The sequence below is a fragment of the Phoxinus phoxinus genome (assembly GCF_949152265.1).
Source record: "Phoxinus phoxinus genome assembly, chromosome: 21".
NCBI classification, from domain to species: Eukaryota; Metazoa; Chordata; class Actinopteri; order Cypriniformes; family Leuciscidae; genus Phoxinus; species Phoxinus phoxinus.
In genome coordinates, this window is record NC_136896.1 from 27000617 (window position 1) to 27017365 (window position 16749).

At 40.2% G+C, this 16749-nt stretch overlaps 1 protein-coding gene across 1 annotated transcript; it reads left to right on the forward strand.

The window, feature by feature from the left end:
• The first annotated feature begins 165 nt into the window (after nt 1-165).
• Nucleotides 166-15193, forward strand: fra10ac1 (FRA10A associated CGG repeat 1). Its single transcript, XM_079596247.1, has 14 exons — nt 166-294; nt 1597-1676; nt 2179-2271; nt 2368-2413; nt 2669-2745; nt 2909-2992; nt 3091-3175; nt 3891-3936; nt 12674-12787; nt 13394-13436; nt 13519-13655; nt 13959-14006; nt 14820-14907; nt 15013-15193. The coding sequence occupies exons 1-14, from the start codon at nt 256-258 to the stop codon at nt 15053-15055; spliced, it is 1023 nt and encodes a 340-aa protein (XP_079452373.1). The 5' UTR covers nt 166-255; the 3' UTR covers nt 15056-15193.
• Nucleotides 15194-16749: the final 1556 nt, after the last annotated feature.

Consider the following 16749-nt stretch of genomic DNA (forward strand, 5'->3'; position numbering starts at 1 on the left):
CCTACCCAAATCCTGTCACTTTTATAAGCTATTTTATTCCTAAAATATATAAATAACTATTATTCAGACTCCGTTGTAAAATAATATTGACACAAATTGAGACAAAAGGATTGGCCTTGGTGGTTCCCATCAAAACCAGCACAACGCAACCATGCATTGTGAACACGGGAAGACTGGTCTACCTTTGTTTTTACCACGTGGCTTATACGTCATCATTTCGCGCCCGCTCGGAGGTTCAGCGGCATGTAAACACAGATGAACGTCTCGGACAAACCAGCTCTAGACCTTGTTAAGGTAGTTCATAAGTGACAAGTTATGAACAGGAATCTGAAGATGTGGTTTAATTTGCGTGCATTGTTGTGTTGTGGCAGATTGTCATGCGTGACGTGAAAGTAAAGGTTATATTTATTCATATCGTACATATGATCCATGGCACATCTTTTCCCTGTATTAATTATAGAACAGAAATGATCGTGCTTTAAAATGTAAGTTAGGTTGTATAACACTAATAATAAGTGTTAAATGTGGTTTGTTACCTTGAAGAAAAACATATTTATTCGTTTCCGCAATAAACCTTGTAAAGCATGACATGTGAAATAAGTCAGAAACGATATAGTACATCTAATATGTATATATAGCATGCATGTATTGTATGTTGCGGATGTTGGTATTTACATGGACAGAAATTAAAATGAAATTATTATAGCATAACTGAAATCAAATGATTTTCATAAAGGTATAACACAGTTCTTACATAAAATGCATATAAATATCAGTTATTAGCATAATAACTATCAGTAATTAGCATAAACTATATCTCCCAATAACATATTTTATAAAGAGAATATATACAGATCAAACTGTGGGGGCAAAACTAATGCCATGCAATACAATGATGATTGACTGAAATTGTTATTATAATTTAAATAAAACTTTCTATTAAATAACATATTATAAGGAATACTATATTAATGTTAATGTCACTGCATATTTTTGTGATATACGCATGCTCATACGCATATTTTTACTCTTGTTGTTGTTGTTGTTAGTATTAGATAATTCATCGAGTTCAAAATAGTTTATATTGTAATGAGTTTCCTTTTCAGTCTTTGTTGAAAAGCTCATAAGGATGTTTCTTTGTTGCATTCTATGGATTTTTCTCATAGCCATTTGAGAACAGTGAAGTGCCTGTCCTGATCACTGCAACTCCTTCAGTGCTTTCATTTTTTACCATTTTTTCGGAATGAAAGACCAGTTGTTCTGCATTTCCTGTCACTGACTCTTTACCCACCCTCACGTCCTGCTGCCGTGGACTCTGGGTGTTGTGTGTCCTGTGCTGTGCTGAAGTGGCATCGTGGCAGCTGACTCAGTGCATCAAGTACTTTCAATCTTTGCTGTGGTCAGCCGGCTCACCTTCCCTTTTCCTCCTGTACTTGTTTAGTATATCGCCAGCCACAAATCACCATGTTGGCATTTCACAGATTAACAAATATGTTTAAATGTTGTGCTTTAACACCAGGTTAGTAACCTGCACACTGTTGTTGGTGATTCTATGCATTTTGTGTAATCAGTGTCCCTTTTTTGTGCTTGTTTTAGGTCCATGGAGGCGGAGGGTATGACTCTGATTTCAGTGATGATGATGGTGGTGGAGGGCAGTCCAATTATGATGAGAAAAGGTGAGATAAAAAAAAGAAAAAAGATTTTGGGTATCATATTTTTCAGCATAGCATAATGGTAATACCATTTTTTTAACATATCACATAGAAATCAAGTATCTTCTGCTCACCAAGGCTGCATTTATTTAATGAAAAATACAGTAAAAACAGTAATATTGTGAAATATTATTACTACTTAAAATAAAGTTTTTCTTTTTAAATATATTTTGAGGCTAATCAGCATTAGAATGATTTCTGAAGGATCATGTGACTGAAGACTGGAGTAATGATGCTGAAAATTCAGCTTTGCATCACAGGAATAAATTACATTTTAAAATATATTACAATAGAAAACAGTTATTTTAAAATGTAATAATATTTCACAATATTACTGTTTTTACTGTATTTTTGCCTTGGTGAATTTATATACATGTAAGCAACAGCAAATAACGGAATATAATTAGAAAGAATGTAATTAATTAGCATTTGAAGTGCTGATCATCTTGTGTGCTTTGGGTTTTAGGGCAGGTGAAGATCAGCTGTTACAGAAGCCTTTCCAGAAAGGTCGACACACCAAGGTGGCGCATAAAAATGTTGCTGCCCAGGAATGGGACAGGTACTGCTTTCGTCAATCAAAATATCAAAGTATATTGTAAAAATATCATTTTAATATTGTATGCTGAAATACATTTCGTGTTTTTTTTCCTGACAGAGAGGAAGCCAGAAACCGACGGCAACACCTGATATCAATGAACGCTGTATCCTGTCAATGGGTGTTTTTCACAAAATCGTGTGGCACTTGCAGATTTGTAGCTTTTGAAAAGCTCTGCATTTCTTTGTGGCTCATTTTACATTCTATGATTTCATCTCGTTAGACTGAGAGACCGAATGAGACGATGTAATAAAGTTTGGATTAAAAGTGCTGAAAGTGTATTTTTTGGAAAGTTAGACCTTACAAAGCATAAATATTTTTTCTTCCGAGTGGCAAACAATCCTTAACAGTATTTTGTGAGTTTGAACGTCACAAGAAGTTTGTCAGCGACTACATTCTGTATTATGGCGGGACGATGGAGGACCTCAGACGATCCACGTGAGCAATTTACTTAATCTGCCTTTTATAGAAACACTGTCACTCACATGAAAACTGAAGTTTGCAATTTTTACAGTTAAGTGGTGCACACTTCAGCTTTAGTTTTATTTCAGGTTAGCTGCTTTAATAGATGCTGATTGGAAGTGTGTGTTTCCATACGCAGGTCTAGAGATAAGACAGATCTGGATGTGGTGAAGGAGAACCACCGTTTCCTGTGGAGAGAGGAGGATGAGGAGGATATGACATGGTAATGTCTGCTTATCTCTATTTTTTTATTTTAATCTTGAGCAGTGTTCTTGACCTCTGCACAGTCACCCTAAGACACATTTTCTGAACTGTTTATAGGGAGCAAGAGCTCGCAAAGAAGTACTACGATAAGCTCTTCAAGGAGTACTGTATCGCAGACCTTAGCAGATACAAAGAAAATAAGGTTTGCCTCTTCTTTTTTAACCCTCTAAAGCCTGATGTATGACATCATAGTCAGAAAAGTTTGGATTTCTGTAATGTGTTTTATTTTTTGTATCATATTTGATTCACCAGGCTCATATAGTATGATATAGTGAAAATATGGAGCTCAAAAACACCTCAATTTTATTCAGAAGCCCAAAAGCAAAAATATGCAATTTGATGCAGTTGTTGTTGTTATTTATATTCAATCAAAAATTGAAAAGGATGCAATTCTGATAGCTTGTAATGTGAATCGATTATATTTTTTTAACACTATTGCATACTTACATAAAATGCATGAAAATATTAGTTGTCTCCAAATTATATGTTTTAAGATATGATAAAATATAAAATAATAATAAATTCTCAATATAAATAATAATATCTAAATAATAATTCTCAATTTAATCAAGTAAACCTAAGTTGCTTCAGTCTTGAAATCTTGAAATATTACTAACAATATAAAAGTTATTTGTATTATAGCCTTTAACTGGCTAAAAAAGTATAAACTATCAATCGTGTGCTATAGATAGTACATGTTGATAATTTTGAGGCATTAGAAATTCACAGATCAAATATGATACCACAGGGTTCAATGTTTCTAATGTTAAATACTTTTCTGGGCATGTTATCTGTTAGTATCTTAAATGCTCTTTCATTTCTGTATATATACTGAATTAAATCTTTTCTGTTACTAGTTTGGATTTCGGTGGCGCATTGAAAATGAAGTAATATCTGGAAAAGGTAATTCTACTTCTATACTTATATATAAAACTTTTAGGCCTGGTTACACAGACAGGGCTTAGATTAAGCCAGGATTAGGCCCTAGTTAAACTAAGACATTTACGTAGCTTTAATAAACTTGCCTTAGAAAACACCATTTCTGCTGTTCATCTCGAGACAAAACAATTGCACTGACATATTTTAAGATATGTCAGTGCAAGTTGCTTTCAGTTAAAACGGCTCAAACCTTGTCTGTGAAACCGAGCATTAATATGTTCACATACTTGACCTATTCTGGTTGGATAAAGAACAAAACAGGTCTAAAATTCAGGGCAATATCAAAACAATACTATTCTCAGCCACTAGGTGGTGATGCGGTTTTATCTTGTGTAAAATAGCGTCCTCATCCTGACCATGATCCTGACCAAACCAGGGAAAGACTGGGACTGAAAAAACAGCTTTAGTGTGCTGATAAATAGATGTTGCAGAATTGCAAAAAGAAAGCACAGTTAAATTACATAATAAATAAATTATTCAACTTTTAATTCAACTGATCAGATGGTGAAGGCTTGACAATAAATACACGTATTTCCCCATTTAAAATAGTAATGGGGCACATTTGATTACATTTTTATTTAATTTGAGTAAGTAGTAAATGTTGAATATGCTTCATGAAGTAGCTTGGGTTTTTTTCAGTTAAATGTTGACATGATGTCTTTCCAGAGTAATTTAATATTAGATTATTATTGTTTACTTAGCATATAGAACTTTCTATGACAGTGACATAATTGTAAGGTTGTGTTGGGTTTGCCTGTGTCATAACAAAAATCAATGATTTTGTTGTCTCTGGTTCATGGTTCACGGTTATGTTATCTTAGTAGGTAAACAAGGGTGAAGTACGTGTAACAATCATCAAAATTACACAAACAAACAGGCAGATCCATGAAGAGGCCCTCAAACGATTGATCAGATGGCCTCGCGCTGTCACGCTTGTACTGTATGTGAGAGACTAGCAAAGTGCTTTATTTTTCTCACTGTCATGGACCATCTGCCATCATTCGCACCCTGAGCCACAGCTTACTGACACACACACACACACACCTGGTTTCCATGTTTTATGGGGACTTTCTAATGATTTGTATACTGTAAAAACTGTTAATCTTTTTCCCCTACACTAACCCTATCCCTAAACCTACCCATCACAGAAACCTTTCTGCATTTTTACATGAAAAAAAACATCACTTAGTATGATTTATAAGCCGTTTCTTCATGGAGACTACAAAAATGTCCCCACAAGGATTTTGGATATTGCCATCTTTGTGGATACATTTTGTCTCCAGAGTGTTTACTCACCCTCAAGCTATAGGTGTATATGACTTTCTTCTTTCAGCCAAACACAATTGGAGTTATATTAAAAAAAATATCCTGGCTCTTTCCAGCTTTCACTTTTTGAAGCTCAAAAAAGCGCATCCATCCATCATTAAAGTAATCCATACGACTCCAGGGGGTTAATAAAGGCCTTCTGAAGTGAAGCATTTTTGTAAGAAAAATATCCATATTTACAACTTTATTACCCATAATCGAGTCGAGTTTGATAAAAATGGTACTATTCATTCCCATTATAAACAGACTTTGCAAGCACGGATTTCAGAGTGGTATGTTTTATTATACATTTTAGATACATTATACACCATTTAATTATGATATTTGTCAGAAACCATTGGTAATACAAACAGTAATTGATCACAAAAGCATGGTTAATTTTCCTAACGGGTGGTAAACAGTCTTACACAAGCGAGAGCTTACAAAAGCTACAGTAAACACTACATCAACACTAATAGTTATTATTCTTATAAGTGGAACTTTTAGTAGAAAACACAACTACAAATAATAAGACATACTTACAAGTTGTGATCCATAAACACCAGATTGTCCTGACAAAGTGGGAACTGCTCCATTTCAGGAGAAGCTTATGTGCGTAGCCTGCATTGTTCTGCACACAGATAAACATTTGGGTTATAATGTTCAGGAACAGTGTTTAAAAGAGTTTTGGAAACGGGGTGGAAAAAACAGTGACCACACTGTCTTCTCTAACACAGCTCAACCAGGCCTCATCTGCCTTTTCTGTATTCAGAGGGCGGGCTTTATTTAAATGAGGAACATTATGACTTCACAAAGACCAGAAAAAAAACGTGTTGTAGACCAAACGAGTCGTTCGTTGTAGTTCTGGGAAAGTGGATTATGTTAATTAAAATATCTCCCTTTGGATTGGACTTTCAGCTTTGTAACCTTGCAGATCTTTTTTTTTATGCTCAAACAGCAACATTACACACTAGCTAAAGTGGAAAAAGTGGAAAAGCATTGTAGGACTCCTTTAACATAACTCTGATTGTGTTTGGCTGAAAGAAGACAGTCATATACACCTAGGATGGCTTGAGGGTGATTAAATTATGGGATAATTTAAATTTTTGGGTGAACTACCTCTTTAATGAAAATGTCTTGAAAACTTTAAGGCAAATTGGGCAGTGGATTTCTAGTTCCCAGCATGCTTTGCATAGGACTGGATAAAGAGAATAAATGTTGAAATTAAGTATTCATTTATTTGTTTTTTAGTAAAGGGAATGACCCTTTAGTGTTTAATGCCATTATGTTGGACATTTTGACAAAGTCGAGTTGTAATGTTGAAATTTTAGGCTATACCATTGTTTTGAAGAGTAGACTACAAAACATGAAGGTAAACACTATTGACTCTTAAGCAATGAATAATATCTTACTTATTCTTTAAATGTATGCTAAATAAGTTAGATTTAGCATGTGCTATGAGACCTGTGGATTTAGATCAGATTAATGATTTGTTAGTGAACAGAATTTAATATGAAGTTGTCATAACAAAAAAAAAAAGATGCAAACGCTTGCGTTAATTTTTTCTTTTTTGTTGTTGTTGAGCCAACCCATTTCTTTTAGAGTGAGTGGCATTGAAATTAATGTCAAGCTTTAAGATATTTTTTCAGGTGGAAATTGCTGAGAAATCTGGTACTCACATGAATGACTTTCATGAATTAGTTTTTTGAAGATTTCACCTTAACAACCACCCACAACATCCTTGCATCATAGTGGCAAGTTTTGCATTGGTAAACGCCACTCGCATTTCTTTAGAGAATATGAAACTCATACAGGTTACTCATACAGCACATTTCATTAATATCTCTACCAGCTTGTTTTCTCTGCTGCTGAGGGACATTCTAACAGGTCTCTTTAGGAGTTCGTCATGAGGAGTTCCCATCTGCTGGGCATTATTTCACAGTTTAGCATAATAAGGGCTTCCCTGAGACTCCTAATGAGGGCTAACCCTGATGCGTTTTGTCATTTCTCCAAAGACGCTGTTTGTCAGCTTCACTGGCTTTAACAGCTTCAGTGCTGCTCACACGAGCTTAGTTGCAGAGGCATGTACGTCATCAGAATGACGGGGTAATTGGGCATCGCATTAACCCTTTAACTTTCAACCCTAAAAACCCCTTTTTCTCTTTAAATTCTTATTATTGGACATATAAAAATGACCTCAAGCTGTTTTTATCAAAACATGTGTTTCTATCTAGAAGGTATCTCAACTGCTCGTTAACGCAAATATCTAATCAGCCAATCACATGGCAGCAACTCAAGGCATTTAGTCATGTAGACATGGTCAAGACGATCTGCTGAAGTTCAAACTGAGCATCAGAATGGGAAAGAAAGGTGATTTAAGTGGCTTTGAACGTGGCATGGTTGTTGGTGCCAGACGAGCTGGAGTATTTCAGAAACTGTAAACCCTAGAAATGGTTGTGCATTAAAATCCCAGTAGATCAGCAGAGAGGTGTCCGAAAAACAGAAAATATCCAGTGAGCGAAAAACTGAAAAGTCCCATACCTCCATGCCAAAAGCATGGTGAGTGTGGAAGCTCGTCTCCACAATGGAATTACAAAATTGAAAAAGGTAATTGTATCTCACAATTCTGACCTTTTTCTTTTTTTAAACTTGCAATTCCATGTTTATAACTTGCAGTTCTAACTTTTTTCTCATAATTGTGAAATATACCTTTAGAATTATGAGGAAAAAAGTCAGAAATGTGATATATAAACACACAAACATAAAACTTTTTTTACAATTGCGAGTTTATATCTTAAAAACGTAAAGACTTTCTCAGAATTGCTTAGTTTATATCTCACAATTCATAGTTTATAACTAACAATTGTGAGTTTATATCTCACAATTCTGACAAAGAAAAGTCTGAATTGTGAGAAATAAACTTGAAATTGCAAGAAAAAAGTCAGTATTGTTAGATTAAAAAGTCGCAATTACCTTTTTATTTTTTATTCTGTGGCAGAAACAAGCTTCCATAAGTGGGCCATTTTAGACCTGTAGGAATATCTCCTCCTTTGTGCAGATCTTCCCCACTCAAAGTACATCAATTAAGGGGTTAATCTGCATGTGCAACGTGAGGATGATACCTCAGGCACTCTCTCTGCCGCGAGATCATCTGCCAGCTACGTCAAAGCTCAAGCCTTTCTCAAAGTTGCAACATGACATAATCATTCTAAACAGAGCCAATTTGTATTGCTTTTCACAGTGCAAATTGGACACATTTTATCAAAGGTCTGAAAATTGCTAAAACATGTTTCCTGTTTCCATGCTTGCTGTTTCGGGGTCACTTCCAGGATAAGAGTTTTTCTTTCCTAACAAGTTACTGCAAAAACATTTACCAAGAAACTCATTCACAGAGAGGGTTTTCCATACAGAACATACCTGGAAGACCTAATAATATCAATCTCAGAAATGTGAGTGTTGTAAACTTTAAAGCAGTTCACTTTCAAACAGAAGTGTTGTCAGGCTCAGGGCGATTGGCCAAAGCCAATCCAGACAACACACTGTCAGAGGTGTGGGAAGTCTGTCAGAAAAACTCCCCGATGACGCACTTTCTGGAGGATCCCCTTGTAAACCTGCTGGAGCAAATGTCAGCCCGCTGATATCTGAGGTGAAATGTCAGGCCAAGGTCATGGGAGGAGAGTGGCTTTTGCTCTGTCTGTCTCACTAGCCGTTTCCTGTCAGTACCGGAGCGCAAAATCAGACGACAGAAGGCATGTAGTAGACTGTGTGCAACAGGGTTTCAGCAAAGTTTTGATCATGTTGATAATTTAGAGGCCTTACACTGTGTCTACACCAGACATAAGCAGATAGAAGCCATTATAATCAGTGATGCTGTCTACACTGGATGTGGCGCGACATGACAAATCTATTTCTGATACGGATAACAAAATACTTTGAAATCAAATGCTTTGCTACTATATAGTAGGCGAAAAACAGTATGCCAACAGTGTGCCCCAGATGACCTACTACTTCCGACAAAATTCTGAAGTGTGCATGTGATGTAGGGATGGTTTTGACAAAAATTTCACAATTCAATTTGATTTCGATTCTCAAGCTTGCAATATCAGGTACAATACATGGCCAATTTTCTCAAGAAAAACAAATCTCTAAACTAATGTTGTAAACTATGGGAGTCAGTTGTAGCCTACTAGGCTTCATTAGCCTACTATAATATTGAAGGTCAAAATTAACTGATTTGTATACAAACACTTAAATAACACTTTTATTTACTTTTATAATAATAAAGTTATATGAAAATATAAACATTTAAATGGTGGCTGTCATAAAAACTTGCCAGATTTATTCAAACATGCATTAAATATTGAAGAACATTCAAAATTAAAATGACTATGTGATATGGTGCATATATTTAGCAAAATGCTCAGGATGACTAGCCTAATCTATTCTTAGGATTTAAGAATCGATATCGGTTCGTAAAAATGAGAATCGATTAAAATCGAGAAATCAATATTTTTTACCTAGCCCTAATGTGATGGACACTTTACTATACCATGAGGCCACAAAAAAGGGTTTATGAATGGCAGTGAAGCAACGCTGTTAGGTCACATGATAATGACAACACTGTTGCGGTCAGTGTAGACACCCTCCAGCTGTTGCAGTCGGTCGGTGTAGACACCCTCCAGCTGTTGCGGTCGGTCGGTGTAGACACCCTCCAGCTGTTGCGGTCAGTGTAGACACCCTCCAGCTGTTGCGGTCAGTGTAGACACCCTCCAGCTGTTGCGGTCGGTCGGTGTAGACACCCTCCAGCTGTTGCGGTCGGTCGGTGTAGACACCCTCCAGCTGTCGGTTGGTCGGTGTAGGCACCCTCCAGCTGTTGCGGTCAGTGTAGACACCCTCCAGCTGTTGCGGTCAGTGTAGACACCCTCCAGCTGTTGCGGTCGGTCGGTGTAGACACCCTCCAGCTGTTGCGGTCGGTCGGTGTAGACACCCTCCAGCTGTCGGTTGGTCGGTGTAGACACCCTCCAGCTGTTGCGGTCGGTCGGTGTAGACACCCTCCAGCTGTCGGTTGGTCGGTGTAGGCACCCTCCAGCTGTTGCGGTCGGTGTAGGCACCCTCCAGCTGTTGCGGTCGGTGTAGACACCCTCCAGCTGTTGCGGTCGGTCGGTGTAGACACCCTCCAGCTGTCGGTTGGTCGGTGTAGGCACCCTCCAGCTGTTGCGGTCGGTGTAGGCACCCTCCAGCTGTTGCGGTCGGTGTAGACACCCTCCAGCTGTCGGTTGGTCGGTGTAGGCACCCTCCAGCTGTTGCGGTCAGTGTAGACACCCTCCAGCTGTTGCGGTCGGTCGGTGTAGACACCCTCCAGCTGTCGGTTGGTCGGTGTAGGCACCCTCCAGCTGTTGCGGTCGGTGTAGACACCCTCCAGCTGTCGGTTGGTCGGTGTAGGCACCCTCCAGCTGTTGCGGTCAGTGTAGACACCCTCCAGCTGTTGCGGTCGGTCGGTGTAGACACCCTCCAGCTGTCGGTTGGTCGGTGTAGGCACCCTCCAGCTGTTGCGGTCGGTGTAGACACCCTCCAGCTGTCGGTCGGTTGGTGTAGACACCCTCCAGCTGTTGCGGTCGGTGTAGACACCCTCCAGCTGTCGGTCGGTCGGTGTAGACACCCTCCAGCTGTCGGTCGGTCGGTGTAGACACCCTCCAGCTGTTGCGGTCGGTCGGTGTAGACACCCTCCAGCTGTTGCGGTCGGTCGGTGTAGACACCCTCCAGCTGTTGCGGTCAGTGTAGACACCCTCCAGCTGTTGCGGTCGGTCGGTGTAGACACCCTCCAGCTGTTGCGGTCGGTGTAGACACCCTCCAGCTGTTGCGGTCGGTGTAGACACCCTCCAGCTGTCGGTCGGTCGGTGTAGACACCCTCCAGCTGTTGCGGTCGGTCGGTGTAGACACCCTCCAGCTGTTGCGGTCGGTCGGTGTAGACACCCTCCAGCTGTTGCGGTCAGTGTAGACACCCTCCAGCTGTTGCGGTCGGTCGGTGTAGGCACCCTCCAGCTGTTGCGGTCGGTGTAGACACCCTCCAGCTGTTGCGGTCGGTCGGTGTAGACACCCTCCAGCTGTCGGTTGGTCAGTGTAGGCACCCTCCAGCTGTTGCGGTCGGTGTAGGCACCCTCCAGCTGTTGCGGTCGGTGTAGACACCCTCCAGCTGTCGGTTGGTCGGTGTAGACACCCTCCAGCTGTCGGTTGGTCGGTGTAGGCACCCTCCAGCTGTTGCGGTCAGTGTAGACACCCTCCAGCTGTTGCGGTCGGTCGGTGTAGACACCCTCCAGCTGTCGGTTGGTCGGTGTAGGCACCCTCCAGCTGTTGCGGTCGGTGTAGACACCCTCCAGCTGTCGGTTGGTCGGTGTAGGCACCCTCCAGCTGTTGCGGTCAGTGTAGACACCCTCCAGCTGTTGCGGTCGGTCGGTGTAGACACCCTCCAGCTGTCGGTTGGTCGGTGTAGGCACCCTCCAGCTGTTGCGGTCGGTGTAGACACCCTCCAGCTGTCGGTCGGTTGGTGTAGACACCCTCCAGCTGTTGCGGTCGGTGTAGACACCCTCCAGCTGTCAGGCGGTCGGTGTAGACACCCTCCAGCTGTTGCGGTCGGTCGGTGTAGACACCCTCCAGCTGTTGCGGTCAGTGTAGACACCCTCCAGCTGTTGCGGTCGGTGTAGACACCCTCCAGCTGTTGCGGTCAGTGTAGGCACCCTCCAGCTGTCGGTCGGTCGGTGTAGACACCCTCCAGCTGTTGCGGTCGGTCGGTGTAGACACCCTCCAGCTGTTGCGGTCGGTCGGTGTAGACACCCTCCAGCTGTTGCGGTCAGTGTAGACACCCTCCAGCTGTTGCGGTCGGTGTAGACACCCTCCAGCTGTTGCGGTCAGTGTAGGCACCCTCCAGCTGTTGCGGTCAGTGTAGACACCCTCCAGCTGTTGCGGTCGGTGTAGACACCCTCCAGCTGTCGGTCGGTCGGTGTAGACACCCTCCAGCTGTCGGTCGGTCGGTGTAGACACCCTCCAGCTGTTGCGGTCGGTCGGTGTAGACACCCTCCAGCTGTTGCGGTCGGTCGGTGTAGACACCCTCCAGCTGTTGCGGTCAGTGTAGGCACCCTCCAGCTGTTGCGGTCAGTGTAGACACCCTCCAGCTGTTGCGGTCGGTGTAGGCACCCTCCAGCTGTTGCGGTCAGTGAAGACACCCTCCAGCTGTTGCGGTCGGTGTAGACACCCTCCAGCTGTTGCGGTCAGGTTCGAAATTTGTAATAAAAAATGATACAGTATGCTTTACTGGGCTTGATCATGGCCTACAGTTTATATTCTATTTGTCATGTATGTTGGATGCAACTCACATGTGGATATTTTGTGAATTACACAGGCCAGTTCTTTTGCGGTAACAAGCGCTGTGAGAATAAGGAGGGTCTGAAGAGTTGGGAGGTGAATTTTGCCTATGTGGAGCACGAGGAGAAGAGGAACGCCCTGCTGAAACTGCGTGAGTGCCAGAGCTGCGAAACCACGTGGCCGTCTAAACCTTGCATGCTGTAATCCCCTCCGCTCACAGGACACAGGGGTAGAGCTAATCTAATTAGCTTGGATTTAGGGAAGCCCAAGTCTCTATTTGTGAGACTGCCTAGTTTTTACTGTTAATATAGCATGCTTATTGTTGAATACTACTTTACCTAAACTGTCTACAGTGCATTAAAATGCCTTTTAAATATTATACTAAATTGGGGTCCAAAAGTCTGAGACCAAAATTAAAATCTGGGATTCTAAATCTAAATTATACCTAGAAAAAGTTTTTAGCATTCTGATAAAAAAAAGAAAGAAAGATACATGACCTAACGACTATAAGAAATATTAAGAAAATATTAATTCTGTACCAATAAAATAATATTTTTGTTTACTTGAACTCTGTTGTGAACTTAAGGTTAGATCCATGCTCAAACGGTTATGTGACAGTTAACAATTTAAAAAAAACAGAGAAAATAATGAAACTGTAAATAGTTTACTCAGCAATATTTTTTTCTCTAACCGACATTAAGACACTGTTAATGTTGCATTCACTGTTCAATTTTGATATCGTCACATTGTTTTCAAGGTCTGTGTCCAGAGTGTTCATTCAAACTGAACTATCATCACAAGTAAGTACATTCCACTATTACAAACACAATTGAATGTTCAGATATCCTTGGACTGGCCAGAAACGCTTAAACTCTGTTCCAGGAGAAAAGAAGTAACAGGGAAGAAGTTACGGCGATCGAAAGAGAACGTGGACAAGTCACTCTCAAAGAAATCCAAATCGTCCCACTCCAGAAAGAACAAGCGCAAAGACAAGCGCAAACACAAAAAGAGGCGCAAAGGCAAGCACATATTCATTGCCGATCAAGCCTCAAAACATTTCCAAGATTTTCACTGCATGCCTATGCTTAACTTTAGCGTATTTTTGTGGCGGTGTTTTGTAGTCTTTAAAAGAGAACATACATGCAATGGATTATGATTGAAAGTATTTTGACACAAAAGAGTTCCTTTCCTAAAGCAGATTAGGCCCATTTCCAATCTAATTTTTGTTGCTACCAAATTAACACTTGGTTTAAATTCTAGGTTTTATATTTGCAAAAGTTATTTGTTAAAAAAACAAAACATAAAAACATTTTTCTTTACAGAATACTCATCTTCAAGTTCAGAGGAGGAGTCTCAGGAGTCAGATAAAGGTATGCATGCCCCTTTTTGCCCTCATTCCCCTAACAATGATGAATGGCCCTCATGAAGTACCCTCAGGCAGAGAATGTTCTCAGTACACCCTAAGAAATATGTTCAGACCTGTAAGGGTGTGTTCACATTTGTAGTGCGGTTCGTTTGATCTAGACCTAAAAAAACCCCCAAACATTTAATCCTGGTCTGCTTGGTATTTAAACACCGAACCTAAAGGCATACGGATATGTTCACAACCTGATTGGTCGGCTTTTATTATATTTCATGACGTAAATTATCAAACATCCAAAACAATGCTGTGTGCTGTATGTACGTGGCCTACATATGATGACCAGCTGAGAACTTGTAGAGAGTTTATAAAATGTGTAACGGAGTAAAAACAGCAGCAGGAATCCCTCCGTCACACACTGTCTGTACCGACTACCGAACTGATGGGCAACATCACGACTGACAAGAAAAAACTGTCTTTTTTAGGGTTTCACCCTGACATCATGTCCCGTTTTTGGTTTGTTTACATGTGTTGGCTCCGTGTTGCTTTCCGGTGGAAGCGGACCGAGATCCATCTTTTCAGTGGTCTCGGTCCGCTTGTTTGGTGCGCACCAGGCAGCGTTCACACTTATTCAAAATGAACCGCACAGAGCAATCAAACCAAACATGCCACGTGTGAACACACCCTAAAACAACTCCTATATTTAGAAAAATCCCGTTTTAGAAGATGCTGGATGGGATAATGTCCCCTGACTTTAAATCTTTCCCCACATTTGGTAGTTCTTTTACTACAGTAATTTGATCTAATGTGGTGTATTCTCCAGATGCAGAAAGTGAGGATGAAGAAGAAGAGGGTCCTTCAGAATCAGACCACTGGAGAGGTCCAGCTCCCACTGTGGAGGAGAAATCACGGTGCGTATCGCCATTATGATGTATTTTACTACGATGTGGAGTATATACAAACACTGTGGGGAGTGTGTCTCTAAAACAAACCTGGTGTGTCTGATTGTCTTTCAGGGAGGAAGAGTTTGATGAGTATTTTGAAGACATGTTTCTCTGAGACTACGAAAGGAGGATCCAAAAGAATCCCATTCCTACGGTTTTCTTTTTATACAAATTCATTTAGCTTTTTTTTTTTTTTTGAAGTATATGGTTTGATTACAATTCAGTGATTGTTATAATTAAACCAGTTTTTTTTTACATAATTTTCACTGGTCCTCATTTACGTTGATATGCATATGAAGAATTTTATACATGTGTTTCTAAAACACATCAGGCCTTATTTATAAGACATTACTAGAATTAATTTCAATGTAAACTATATATATATATATACACACATACATACATATTAGAGCTGCACGATTATGGATAAATAAAAAAAATGAATTAAATTTGAAATAAAATAAATAATAGTTTGTTTTACTGATTCAATGACTCACTCATAAAGACTTCACTTGTTTCATTACTGAATGAATCAGCGTTTTTGAACGAATCTCTAATGAATGGTTCAATGGCAAATACATTTTTAACAGTCACTTGCACACCTAGTGGCGTAACAATGTAATTGATACAATCGTTATTAAAGCGCAACTAAACCCCTGGTCAGCCTGACTCCACCCACTCGCAATATTTGAAAAATGCTGTAAAAGTGGGCATAGCCCAGCGGAGGGGGGCGTGCACCTGAGACCCGTCTCTCTGTGGGCAAGGGCGTGAGCCTCTTACGTCACAGGGCCCCACAACTTCCAATAGGAAAATACAACTGCAGTAGCCACCGTTCAACCTGAAGATGTTTTTACACCATATATTGTAGAATTAAAACACTTTATACCCAAATGTCAAAAAAATTACTTTAATCAATGAACAGCATTAATAAAGCCCCAGTCTCACAGATCATAAACTAAAAAAAGTTTTTTTAGGGTTTAGTTACCCTTTAATTGACACCGGTGAATCGCTGTAATTTAGGAATGGATGTTTGATCACAATCTTTTAACAATTAATTGTGAAGCTCTAATATATATATATATATATATTATATATTATAATCCAACCATTTACGTAAAAACCCGACTTTTACCCGAGGCACATAATGTTTACCTCTCATATTTATTATTAATAGATTTTATTATTTATTATCATTAATAGATATTTGGATTTTACTTTCGCAGCAATGTCAATAAAAACATTGTAGGAACCCATAGCAACTTAACTAGCGATTGTGAGTTTACAATCAGACACTGTTTGTATTATCTGACAATGTTGACAGAATGACTGACTGATGTCACTTTTGCCTGGGAATCACCAACGCATTAGCACCAACCATTGACTTTCTGAAATAGACAGGCTTTCTTTTGTATACCTCTCACGTCAAACTCTCATGGTCACGGTAGACTGTCAAATTCTCCCGGGCCTTAGCTTACCCGACGGTGGCTGCCAGCCAATCAATGTGAAGAATCAGTCAGGTGGGGGCAGAAAACCATTTGTTCAATGAGATCCATGTCTATTACGCCCTTGCGAATCGGCTTCTGATGCCTTTCTGTATTTCCTCAAAACGTAAAATAACAAATGAGGTGTAGTTCTAAAAGTTGAACATGAAGCGTTTTGCTCTATATTTATTATAAGATCCACTGAAAGAGAAAAGTCGTTTGTCTCGGCTGTCAGCCAATTACCTGAGCCTCTTTTCCTGGGGATGATCCAGCTTTATTAGGTAATCCGCTGCATGATAGAAAAGTCATGAGAGCTTCCTGACATGCC